The sequence below is a fragment of the Haliaeetus leucocephalus genome, unplaced genomic scaffold, assembly GCF_000737465.1.
Source record: "Haliaeetus leucocephalus isolate CR32 unplaced genomic scaffold, Haliaeetus_leucocephalus-4.0 Scaffold284, whole genome shotgun sequence".
In the NCBI taxonomy this organism is placed as follows: Eukaryota; Metazoa; Chordata; class Aves; order Accipitriformes; family Accipitridae; genus Haliaeetus; species Haliaeetus leucocephalus.
In genome coordinates, this window is record NW_010972720.1 from 7,026,207 (window position 1) to 7,039,748 (window position 13,542).

The window sequence follows — 13,542 nt, forward strand, 5'->3', positions numbered from 1 at the left end:
AGGTACTGTGGTTCCAAAAGAGGCTTGAATGTTCAGCTGTAAAAAGGGACTTTTCTTTTAGAAACTGGGTCTCCAAGCTAACTTGGGTGTGTGGGTTGCGATGTGTGGGTTTTGTCAAGATGATAATTTAGAGTGAAGTAAAATGGATACTTCTGCGTTCCACTGTGTTACAGATGCCATCTAACTTAATTATGACAAAACTGTATTATGATTCCTCCCCCCACCCCCATCCTCCACACAGGGATAAACATGCGTATGCAATTATTTTTGCATAGCTTTTTGGCAAGGCTTAAAGACCTAACATTGTGCTTGCACGTTGTGTTCAAGGAGTAAGTGCGGATGGAATCCTTGTGGATGAAGGTGAAGGTTACAGTGACTGATCATGGTAGACTTGTTTTGATTTATGATTTTTCAAATCAATTTTATAGAGGAAGTTCTTTTTTCTCTCCCGGAGATCCTTTGTGTGTGCTAGTGATGGTAATGTATCTTGTCCATAGTTGGTTTGGAGAGATGCCCATCAGTGAAAGAGGGAGGGGGAGAGGCTGACTGGTCAGATAGAAGTGACCAAAGGGAGTGCAGAGACCTACAGACAGAGGATGTATGTGGTGGATTTTATTTTATTGTATAGTACATATTTACTCTTGTGCTCACATTTACTGTACAGCCACTTTGCTTTTTGTTTTGCTCAGCTGTGGCTGTGACGTGGGAGGCTGTGTTGCGCTATGTATTGCTAATGATCAGTGCCTAAATTCTCCATGATCTCCCGTTAAGTCCCTTCCCCCAGAGCTGTTGCCTGAAGTGTTTGGGATTTAGCGCTCTTTTTTTACTTGTTCTTTTGTCTGACCACATTAGAGCTGGTTTTCCCTTTACTTATACTGTGGGCAGTAAAAGAACCGTGTGTACTGTGCTTCTCAAAGTCTGGCCTGCTCTTGCAGAATTGAACAAATACTTTTCCAGGCCTACATAAGCTTTAAAAATGGGTAATTCAAAGTTTCTGAGAGTTCGAAGAGGTCTGTAGTGGATGGTAAATTATATATAGAAGGTTATGGTTACTGTTTATATGAAATTGTTAAATTGGTGTTTGCTACTTAAATACTTCAGCATGGCATTAAGTAGGTACTGCATGTGCTTAACTTGGTCCTTGCAAAAAGTCTTGCAGAAATGCATACAATGTTGTGCATGTGTGTAGCTCCTTCGCAGACTAGCCAGATGAGTCAGTGCTGTTGCATGTGTTGCCAGGTGTGAGTATCTGTAATTCTTGAAGCTGTAAAGGAAGAAGAACTTGTACTTTCAGTTTTAATCATAGTTTGCCATATATAACTTTGCAGTTAGAATGAGAAATCTTTGGTTTATGCTGGTACTATCAAAAGAGGGGACAGTTCATGCAGTACTCCAATACAGCTTAGTTTGTGCTTTACATACGTCTTAATTTACAATATTTTTGTTGTATCCTTTGCTGTGGCTTATGGTAATAAAGTTTGTGTGGCGTTTGTTGGTATGACTACCATTTGAAAGGCCCAGTGTTCTGACTGAAAAACATACAGTATGAATATGTACTGCAGTTTAATGTATTTAATGCATATAAACCTGACCAAGTAGCAAAACTACCAAAAGAAGAGGAGGAAAGAAAATTAGGTCTGAGGAATCCATTCCCAGAAATGTTTTTGCTGGGTCCTAGGATCTGCTCCTGGCCTTGTTCAAATCAAGCTAGTTATGAGTGATTCAGAAAAAAATGTAGAAGCTTTCTCAGAAATCACTGTAGATGTACAAAAATGCATGGACTAGAAAAGATTTGCACAGATAGCTTAGCTTTGATTGCTTGGTTTTTTTGAGCTCACTTGGACTATTTGCATTTTAATATTGTTCAGTGCAAATTGAATTATCCACAACTGTGGATCGATAAGCAGAGTTTGAAATTCTGCTTTTGGTACTAATTGCATTTGGATGCCTTTGAGAGGGGTGCATAGTACTCCTCTGGGGTTTTGAAGTTCCATGGCTGTGCATGTCTCATCAAATTTTCCCCTGATAAGGAGAATTATTTTGGAGGAAATTACTAGAAGACCCTTTGCTCCTTTGGGGATGGAGACCCTGCTCAGCTGTTGCTGGTAAACATGTATGCAACTCATGTGGGGAGGAAGTGCTAAAGAAGCATCTCTCATCTTGCTGATGAGAAGTGATTGTGTTTGTTTGCTTTTAATAATAATTTAAAAAAAATTAAATCCCCAAACTGTGAAGTTGTTAGTAGTTTAAAAAAAAAATTATCTAAAGGATGCATTTTCTTTCCTTGTGTAGTGATGAAACAGAGTCTTAGCATATATCTATTCCTTTTCCATTTATTGGAGCTTGCTGAAAGGTATGTGAGTAAATGCAAGCCTCTTCTTTCGTAACTTTCTGGCTTTATTTGGTTTATGGTGATACCTGAATGTAGTGAACATCTTCTTTGCTGATATTCAGAAATGGCAAAAAAGGCTCTTAATTATATCTCAGTACTTTGGTGGTGGTGGCATCAGACAAGAATAAATTAAAAAGAGAAGTTGTCTTTATAGCTTAAAATACCTTTTGATAGGGCTTAATATGAAAAAAACCAGAGCAGTTTAGATCTGAAAATCCAAGAATTCTCAAAAGGAGGTTAGGGTTAGGAGAAAACCAATGATAAGCCTGACCTTCCCCAGTTGGCATGAAAATGCTCCTCCTGGTTTCTGCTAGCTTATGTTTCATACTTTGGAAAAGTGAAGTCAAGTTCAGTGTTTGTCCATGCTTCCATGCCATCTATCCTGCACTGCAGCACATTAGCCACACTCCATGCTGGGCTGCTCTTCATCAGCCTCTTGTTTATTTGTGGAGCGATGTCGCTGCCAGGCTTTCATGGTGACTAGTCCTGTTTATCCATCGAGCAGGAACAGGCTGGCAGTGTGATCTCCATCACCCTGCCCCAAGTGTTTCTTATGTGGAGTGGCTCCTTATGGATATGAAATGCTGAGTGAGGCAAATGTTTTTGAAAGATCTTTGCTAATAAAGTAATTAATCACCGGAAGCAAGTGGGATGTGGGGCTCATTAGTCTCTCCTGAAGGGCTGCTGCAATCACAGGATGATAAGACTTCAGGTAAAGTAGACATGCTTAATTTGAAAACTCTTCGAGAATGCCTTGTTTTCACTAATAAGGGTACTTTTGTTTTAAGAAGGCTGAATGATCATTGCATAGCACTGTTCTCGGGTTTTTCAAGTGTGGGGTTTCAAGTATGCATTTTGAGCCCAAAGTATTTAAGCTATTGAGAGAATTGAGAACTTTTAAAAAATCACCTTAGAGTCAAATGCAGGAGGGGAAATGTTAATCTTCACTTTAAACTACTGTCCATGTATTTGTATTAGCTGTAAATGTTTTAAATTGAGGGGGAGAACTATTTTGTCCTTAAGGTCTTTTCCTGCCTTTTGTTGCTCTCCTTTCTTTTTCTCTCATTAATACTGGTACCTCTGGTCAGGGAACTGAAATGCTAAATTAAATGCTCTGTTGTCTTCCCTGTGGAGATAACATGCCAGGAAAACAGATGGTTGATTTTTTTTTTTTTTCATGGTAAGCTCATTTTATCATTTGCTTCAGTGAGTATCATCTCTGTAGTTCACTATTCTATGGCAGCTCAGATGCAAATGATACTTATCCATTAAAACACTAACAGTCTTTGAATCAAAAGTTTCCCCTACCAACATACATAAATACCTGTAGCAAATAAAATGAGATTAAAAATATGGGAAAAGATATTGGGAGAATATCTATACTCACATTACATGTAGAACTTCAGGGAGCTTTATGTACCTTGAGTTGTCCTTCAGTATACAAGTGACAAGACTTACAGTCACATGCAGTAGTTACATGTGGCTTTGAGGGGGAAATAAAAGGATGAAAACAGTCCTAAAAGGAGAACATACCTTAATGTATTAGAAATGTGTTTAAAATACCTATTTTAAATCATTCCGAAGATACTTTCTTTTTTCTGTGTGTGCATTCACAAACCTAGCTGTCTGGTTTTTTCTTTCCAGCAACTGTTTTGAAAATGAAATGCTGTTTTCATCTACGTCACTTTACTAGCATTTGATTATTTCGAAAACATAGTAGGATAGATCTGTATTATTTACCCCTGAGCAGTCAATTAATCCAAAGCCCAGTACAAGCCAGGTACTTCGCTACCAAGCTCTGGTTGCAGCCTGCAAAAGCAGGAGTATTATCGTTGAACAAGAGGAAAAGAAAACCAGTGTATAACTGAATCAGTTGCATCCTGCAAATATAAACCAGGAATTATTTCAACATAACAGGGTTTTTTAATCTGCTTTATCTGCTGCTGCTTTTTTTAGGCCCTGGTAATTAGCTGGAGGCTGGAACGTAGACTACACAAACATTATACCTTTTATTACCAAGTCTTATTCAGCTGACTGTCATCTTCATGTTACTTCACTATTTAACTGTACTGTGCAGTCTTGACGTGGCATTGTAAGATTTTTTTTTTTTTCTTAGTCATCTGATTATTTTGAGTGACCTTTGGTCAGTATTGTTGTCTGGAGGAGATACTGTATGATGTGCTGTTCACATCAGGCTCAAGAAATTTGTATTTGCAAATGAGATGCATGGGAACATGTCATGCTGGGCTGGAGGGGATTGAGTCCAGTCCTTCATGATGCCAGGCAGTTGGTCAATGTTATGTTCAGTAAGGTACCTAAGCCATCAGGTCCACGTGTTGTTGTACGCTATGGCTGTAGGCGACTTCCTAATGCTATCTGATAAATGTACATCCTGTAGTACAAGTCTTGGGCCTGCGTCTTGCAACAAGCTATGGGAAGAGGGCTGGAGGGGTCAGATTTCACTGGGCATTTGAATAAAGATTTTTTTCTGAACTGTTTTATATAAAGCCTTGAGGTATCATTGGAGAATGTTTCAAAATCATCATTCTCTTTCAAATACAAACTTTCCAGTATCTGTGCTCATGTGCATGGTTGATTCCTGAATGGCAGATGCTTTGATCGGGCAGGTCACAGAGGCAACAGTGCGATGATGTTTTAATGTTGTAGAAGACTGTCTCTGATTTGCTTTATTCTTAGATTCAAAAGGAAAAGAAACTGCAGCAATGAAAGCTGACCTGCTGAGGGCTCGCAATGTGAAGAGGTATATTAATCAGCTGACGGTGGCAAAGAAGCAGTGTGAGAAGAGAATAAGGCTCCTGGGAGGACCTGCTTATGATCAGCAGGAAGATGGCATTTCTGATGAAGGTGATGGCCCTCAGAGTCAGAAGGTATAAATCGTACCTTGTTGGAAAGTCATTCTAAATGTGTTAGCACTGGATGATTTTAGCCTCAATGTCATTAATCTCTCCCTTCCCCCAGGAGTCAAGTACAAATTAATTGCTGCATAGTTTATCTTGGGAAAAGATCGCTGAAGTACCTGAAAAGACATACTGATCATTTAGCTTGGAATATTGCTAAATGTGAAACTTCATAAAGGTTCAAGTGGCTCATAAGCATGTGTGATTTTTCAGACATACTGCATGTAGGGAGTTAGTAAGGACATGGTAGTGGCCTTTCTGCAAGTAGCAACTTGCTTTCACATAAAAGATTGCCAACATATGTGCAGTGTTTCTTTGGCCCTTGTTATATTTACCGTAGGAAATACCTGTGGGTTTTGCAAATATAAAGTTATTCAAAAGCAAACACTTGTGGAAGGCAATTGACAAAATTAAGGGCAGTCATTGCAGAAATACTGGTAAAGCTGTTGACTGAATGCTGGTTTTCAACATCACTGTAGTCTGGAATTGAAAAAACTAACATTTTATTAGCCAGCATCTACAAAAATACAATCATGGCTACTTATCCTTGCTAAACTTTAAGTTTGGTGACTTTGTGTAATCTACTCTGTCCCCTTTGGGGAAAGCACAGTAACTGATGTATTCAAATTAGAAAGAAGATTCTATCTTTTTCATTGTAGGTACAAGGGAAATTATCTCTTCATGCAGAGACCTTTAATTTTCGTTATTTCCCTGGAATGATTATAACTTAGTGGCATGTAAGAAAAAAGTTGCATAATGCAGAAATGGTTCTTGCTATTTGTGTTTTGTCTTTCTTGAGTAAGGTCTGAAAGAGAGCAATTCCCTAGCCCCCACTCATCCTTAAAGCATGATTTCAGATGGTGTGTCATAGATTGTGCCAAGACAGTCCTGATCTGCTTCCTGAAGTTGGGTGTAGTGAGGGGTGCCAAGGAGAAAAGGAAAGAGGGAAGCATGTGGCAGCACTGCATGAGCCACTGATGCTGCTTTCGGTGCCTGCTGAGATGTTATGGGCTTTCCAGTGTAGATACATGGCAACATAAGATTATTCAGGAATGGGGTCAAGTGGTGAAGCTGCACTGGATAAGTGCAGGGATTGGGCAGAAATATAATAAAATATAATATTATTGTAATTAAAGGACTTCCTGTTGTTAATATAACCTGATGGATTTTTGGTGGGAGCTGCTGACCCAGGGTTATATCTTGCAAATATACCCATGAGCAGCACCATATTGAGTTAATGGTACTGTTAGTAGGAATAAAGACTCCTTGCAGGGGCATTTGTTGTAGTAATGGTGGAAACAACGGGACCCAGGGCTACTCTGCTTCTAAACTTTTGATGTATTTCTGTGAAGAAGCCCTAGAACCCCTCCACACCCATGTCAGCATGGAAAATGGGAAAACTGTTTCTCTCTTGTTGCCTGCAACTCTCTGTTGCCAGGAAAGAGGCTGAGGGAGGCTGGATGAGAGAGGCCACGCCATTCTCTTCTGAGCACAGAAAAATGCCAAGGGCTTGGCTGAGGAAGAGGACTCTCTTCACTGTTGTTTCCTCCCATCCTCTTCCTGCACTGTGGTAGCTTCAGTCTGGGTTCTTACTTCAAGGCAGCTGGTGCTATTTTGGATGCCAGCCCCTCCTATGTGGGCAATATTGACTGAACACTTAAGGCTTTTTTTAAGGAAAAGGGAAAGGCGTTTGGGATTTAGTAGGTAAGCTAATGTTGGTATGTCACTGCTGGTGGTCCACAATTTCTCTGTAGACTCTGTGTCGTGGTTTAGGCCCAGCTGGCAACAAAGCACCATGAGGCTGCTCGCTCACTCCCTCCCCACTCCGCCAGCCCCTGTGGGATGGGGAGGAGAAAATATAACAAAAGGCTCATAGGTCAAGACAAGGACAGGGAGGGATCACTCACCAGTTATGGTCACAGGCAAAACAGACTTGACTTGGGGAAAAAGACAAAATCAATTTAATTTGTTACCAATCAAATCAAAACAGCATAGCGAGAAGTAAAACTGCCAGCGGTGCAGGGGGATGGGGAATGGGGGTTGTGGTCAGTTTATCACACGTTGTCTCTGCCGCTCCTTCCTCCTCAGGGGCAGGACTCCTCACACTCTTCCCCTGCTCTAGCACGGGGTCCCTCCCATGGGAGACAGCCCTCCATGAGCTGCTCCAGCGTGGGTCCCTTCCATGGGCTGCAGTCCTTCAGGCACAGACTGCTCCAGCGCAGGCTTTTCCATGGCGTCACAGCCATCTTTGGGGGGCATCCACGTGCTCTGGCATGGGGTCCTCCACAGGCTGCAGGTGGGCATCTGCTCCACTGCTCACCTCCTTGGGCTGCAGAGGCATCCCCTCCTCCGGCACACCTCCTCCCCCTCCTTCTTCACTGACCTTGGTGTCTGCAGAGGGGTTCCTCTCACATTCCAGTCTCTCCCCCATCCCACTGGGCAGGGGGTGTGTGTGAGTGAGCCAGCAGCTGTGTGGTGCTTAGTTGCTGGCTGGGGTTAAACCACAACACCTGCAGAAAAACTAGCCTGTGTAGAAGGAATGGGAAGTTTGCCTTCCTTTCTTCAACTTGCATGAAAAAGGTCAGAAAGGGGCATTTACTGATGGTGTTTTGAATTACTGTTTTATGCAAGTGTAATACAGAAGTTTGAATAGATTCTTAACTTTGGGGAATTTTTGGTACTAGTTGAACAAAGAACAAATTGACTAGTGACCTAAACTTGTATTTTGGCTTTACTTCTGCATCCTACAGAAGGCTTTCTCTTTTCCGCAGTAGTAGGGGGGTAAAAGCATTGCTGGTAAAAGTCTTTAATGTGTGTTCTGATTATGGGCTTAAACGTGGAGATGGATTATTTGGAGCTGTCAATGTTTTCCTCTTACAGATTTAAGAAACAAAAATTAGGTACTTTGAAATACTTTTTTTTTTTCCTTTTCACAGCAGAAGCTAATTGTAAAACAGTGTCAGTTTTCTGTTTGATAAATACATAACAGTCATGGGACTGTATAGACTTTGCACATGTTTCACTCACCTCATTATCCGGAATCCAGGTTCTCTAGGGAAATCCTGAATGTGTGAATTGTAATCAGATGTTTATAAGCAAGCAAACAAACCAACACCAGCTACTCTCTGAATCTGAATTTCGTCATTAGCTCTGATAATGATTTGTACTCTGCCCTGGGTGTTAGATTTGCTTTCAGAGAAAATGCAGTTTGAATTAGTGTTATATATGAAGCATCTCTTCTAATCTGCTTATGGTCAGTGCAGTTTTAGTCCTTTTTCTTAGAAACTGTACCTGCACAGTACTGCAGTAATTCATTGAGTTCTTGTTGTCTGTGTTTATTCAGCAAACCATTTGTTTGATCTGTTGTGTTCAGCAGAACACGCCTCATCACCACATCTGTGAGATTTGATGTGTGGAGTCACAGCATCTCCTTAGTGGAGCTGTATAGTGAACCACAGGTGGTAGGAGGAGCTCTGGGGATCTGATCCTTGAGTAGCTATGCAATAGCAAGGAAACCACCTGAGTGTATTTTGAGGCACAGGCAGTTCATGTTAATAATCCTACCGATGAGGACTAAGTTGAAATCCTGCAGAAGACCTTGCTTCTACCACATCTGTGGATAGATGCTAAATCTGTGATTTAGCTGGTGACTGATCAGATTTTTCACTGTGATTTCTGAGCTTCAGGTAGTGACATCACGTTATGTCAGGATACCTCATGGTACAGAATTTGGAGAAATAAAGAAAGTGAGCTTCAGTTGTTGTTCCTCTGTTGCGTGAAGATGGGGTGTCTTATGACAGAATTATGTTCGTGAACATGTGAGTCTCAAGGCAGGGATTTATCCATTAGTTTATGTGCAGTGGAATGCCAGGTACCTTATGAGCATATACTTCCTGATAGGTGTTATTGCATTTGGTTCAGCTACTGCTGTATATGACAAAGATAGCCTTCTGATGACTTGCCTCTTTTTAAAAAAAAGTAATAGAAGGAATGTATGCTTTAATTTTAGTCAGTGTACAGACAAAGCATAAGTTAAGGGTTTTTAAAATGCAGCTTGGAGAAAGACACATTTTTCTAGTTTGGTTTTTTTTACATTCCTTTTATTCCTGTCTTCTACAAAAAAAACCCCAACAAACATACGAAAAACAACACCAAATGAAAACAAGTCCTGCAGTCTGACTGTTTGCCATCATCCCAGCAGAAAACCTCCACTACTGACCTTAATTCTGTTCACCCCACCCATGATCTTGTCCGGGTTTCAGCTGGAATAGAGTTAATTGTCTTCCTAGTAGCTGGCATAGTGCTATGTTTTGAGTTCAGTATGAGAAGAATGTTGATAACACTGATGTTTTCAGTTGTTGCTCAGTAGTGTTTAGTCTAAAGTCAAGGATTTTTCAGCTTCTCATGCCCAGCCAGCAAGAAGGCTGGAGGGGCACAAGAAGTTGGGAGGGGACACAGCCAGGGCAGCTGACCCAAAGTGGCCAAAGGGGTGTTCCATACCATGGGACGTCATGCCCAGTATATGAACTGCGGGGAGTGGGGGCAGGGGATCGTTGCTCGGGGACTAACTGGGCATCGATCGGCGGGTGGTGAGCAATTGCACTGTGCATCATTTGTATATTCCAATCCTTTTATTATTACTGTTGTCATTTTATTAGTATTATCACTGTCATTTGTTAGTTTCGTCTTTTCTGTTCTATTAAACTATTCTTATCTCAACTGATGAGTTTTACTTCTTTTCCCGATTCTCTCCCCCATCCCACTGGGTGGGGGGAAGTGAGTGAGCAGCTGTGTGGTGCTTAGTTGCTGGCTGGGGTTAAACCATGACAGATCTGCAGTGCTGTTACCAGCTTTATTGTGGTTATCCATTATAGGCCAATGTGGTTGTAGCAAATGGGATCCTGGTGTGTTGCAAAGAAATACAGTACAGTGCATCTATGCTGTGTCTGGTGCCTATACAGGCCCTTCCAAATTAAGTAGTTGTTTTATGTTCCTCCAGAGAGAGATTGTGACTATCTTTAGGGACTTGCCAAGACCAGGTCTCTGCTTTGTAGGGCCAGGAGCAAGGCTATTCTGTGTGCATACTCTAGGGATGCTGGTTAAAGCACCCTGCTTGGAAAAAAAATAAAAATCTAACCCCCTTCCTAGTCTTTGACAGAGCCTGTGGTCAGCTGTGGTATATTAGCTACTTTCCTGTTGGGAGTAGAGAATTGATATAGCATCAGTAAAGCTGCTGGTTGTTCTGAACCTGGAAGCTGCTCTTGAGTTAAAAGGACTTGAAGGCTTGCTGTTGAGGCTGATAATTCTAAGATTACATCTGCTAACTGGATATTAGATTTGAGGGTGTACACTTGCCCTAATGCGTGCATATGTGCCAACATAGCTTAGAGCTTTGTACTCTAATCCGTGGTGATACTGAGTCATAAAATGATCTTTTGCTGAGGATTACAAATAACTGCAGAGTCTCGTTCTTTAAATCGGACAAGGAAGGATCCTCCCTAGAATACTTCCTGGATTGCATGCATCTTATGATAATTTATCACCTCAAACCTAAAACCCTGTATTGTCCATCATTGTTGTCATTGAAGTCTTAATAATGCTTATAGTACCGTGTTTGTAATGAATTTAATAACTCCAGGATAGTCAAACCTTTAACAAACAAAAACCTAAAAAAAAAATTGAGGTCTCACTTCTGCAAGAGAAGTTTAAATAGGCTTTTCTGTCCATTAATATATTTCGTTAACGTATTTCAGTTTACAAGCTAACTATTAGGAGGTTTGTGTAACAGCATTATTAGGCCCCATTATTTAATTACCATGGGGCACCTGTGCAGTGGGCACTTTGTTAGGTGAGAGGGATAGTTGCAGTTGTCTTGCTCCTGGCAAGACAGCAGCACTTACCCACTATTACTTTTGAGAGGGGATGTTTGTTACTTACCCTCCTTGCTGGCAGTCTGTGTGGGGATACCTTGGATAATAGAGACATAGAGACCAAGGTGACCTCTTGCTCAAGAAGTGATGGCACATGCTCCACATTGTGATTTGTTACCTCTTCTATTGAGTTTGTGTGGCAAGGTTTTGGTAGCCAGGGGGCTACGGGGGGGCTTCTGTGAGAAGCTGCTTTAAGTTTCCCCCATGTCTGACAGAGCCAATGCCAGCTGGCTCCAAGACGGACCCACCACTGGCCAAGGCCAAGCCCATCAGTGATGGTGGTAGTACCTCTGGGATCACGTATTTAAGAAGGGGGACACCCTCCCCCCCCGCCCCCCGAAAAAAAAAAAGCCTTCAGCCAGAGAGAGGAGTGAGAACGTGTCAGAGAAACAACCCTGCGGACACCAAGGTCAGTGAAGAAGGAGGGGGAGGAGATGCTCCAGGCGCTGGAGCAGAGATTCCCCTGCAGCCCGTGGTGAAGACCATGGTGAGGCAGGCTGTCCCCCTGCAGCCCATGGAGGTCCACGGTGGAGCAGATATCCACCTGGAGCCCGGGGAGGACCCCACACCGGAGCAGGTGGATGCCCGAAGGAGGCTGTGACCCCATGGGAAGCCCACACTGGATCAGGCTCCTGGCAGGACCTGTGGATCTGTGGAGAGAGGAGCTCAGGCTGGAGCAGGTTTTCTGGCAGGACTTGTGACCCCATGGGGGACCCACGCTGGAGCAGTCTGTGCCTGAAGGACTGCAGCCCGTGGAAGAGACCCATGCTGGAGCAGTTCATGAAGAACTGCAGCCCATGGGAAGGACCCACGTTGGAGAAGTTTGTGGAGGACTCTCTGCCGTGGGAGGGACCCCATGCTGAAGCAGGGGAAGAGTGTGATGAGTCCTGCCCTGAGGAGGAAGGAGCAGCAGAGACAATGTGTGATGAACTGACTGCAACCCCCATTCCCTGTCCCCCTGCACTGCTGGCAGGGAGGAGGTAGAGAAAACCAGGAGTGAAGTTGAGCCCAGGAAGGAGGGAGGGGTGGGGGGAAGATGTTTTAAGATTTGGTTTTACTTCTCATTATCCTACTCTGATTTGATTGGTAATAAGTTAATTTTCCCAAAATCAAGTCTGTTTTGCCCATGACCATAACTGGTAAGTGATCTCTCCCTGTCCTTGTCTTGACCCATGAGCCTTTTGTTACGTTTTCTCTCTTCTGTCCAACTGAGGGGTGGTTGATAAAGTGGCCTTGGTGGGCACCTGGTGTCTGCTATCATTTACAGAGCTGACAGTCCTGGAGATGATCAAGATCTCTGCTCAAGAGGCTGGAAGACACTCTTCTGCTTGTATTTTAAATCAGTGTCCTTGATAAAATGATTGAATAGAAATTATGAAGATGCTCAGCAATGAGGCTAAACCACAGACTGGCCTTTGAGTTGTCAGCTCTGTGTTCTTCTCTTTGACAGTCTGATCACCATTTCTGTAATAAGCCTAGCTTCAGCAAGCCTGCCTCTCTGTGCTGTTCAATGAGGATTATAGAGTGAATTCTGAAAGGCAGAAGTTTATGTTCATATACCTGAATAGCTCTGAAGCTAAGAGCAAGCCATGTCCAGAAGATACTGGTATGGTAAAGGATGAAGAGAGGAATGGCACATGACTCTCACTGAGGAACTTTGAAGATGAAAATGAGCATTTAAGCTGAGACAAACACAATTTACTTAAACACTGCCCAAATTTTGGGGAGCTGTTTCAGACAAAACATAGGTGGCTACAGTTTTTAAAGAGCCTGCTCTAGCTTGGTTAATTAGGAAGTGACTTGTGCTAGTAATTGTGTACATGCATGTGTATGTGGTTTCCTCCCATACAGCTTGAGTCCAGCAAACCGTTTTTCCTAAATGTAAATTGGTGGTAGAGTCTCACAGGTACTAGGTTTAGGAAACTATATGGTCTTACCAGAGAGAGAGAGAGATGCTGATACATGAGCTGTATTGTATTATTATTAGGTATCAGAAAACCCATATTAGAGAAATTTTTAATTCCTTAGGCTCTGCTGGAATTCACATCTTGCTCTGTACCAAATTATCTTTGCTATAAAATGCAAAGTCATAGGAAGCTAAGATTCATTAGCCCCAGTGCTCTAAGGACCTGCTTTTCTTTTCAAAGGAAAAATTGTGGGTTGGTTGGTGTCTGTGAAGTACAAAGCAAGAGATCAAGACCACTCCGATGTATTTGGATTCCTGGTGATATAAGTAATGGCACTAAATGAGCTACATGAAAACTCATTCAGCTGCTAGACTGAAAAGTTGGAGAAGAAGGGG

The 13,542-nt window shown here is 42.2% G+C and overlaps 1 protein-coding gene across 4 annotated transcripts in view; it reads left to right on the forward strand.

Annotated features, from left to right (window-relative positions):
* Nucleotides 1-13,542, forward strand: part of SNX25 (sorting nexin 25) — a 79,089-nt gene that overhangs the window by 33,810 nt on the left and 31,737 nt on the right. For all 4 annotated transcript variants that reach the window (XM_010570010.1, XM_010570011.1, XM_010570012.1 and 1 more), the window contains exon 7: nt 5,090-5,280. In XM_010570010.1, the coding sequence (XP_010568312.1) occupies nt 5,090-5,280 (191 nt within the window). The remainder of the gene's footprint in view (nt 1-5,089; nt 5,281-13,542) is intronic.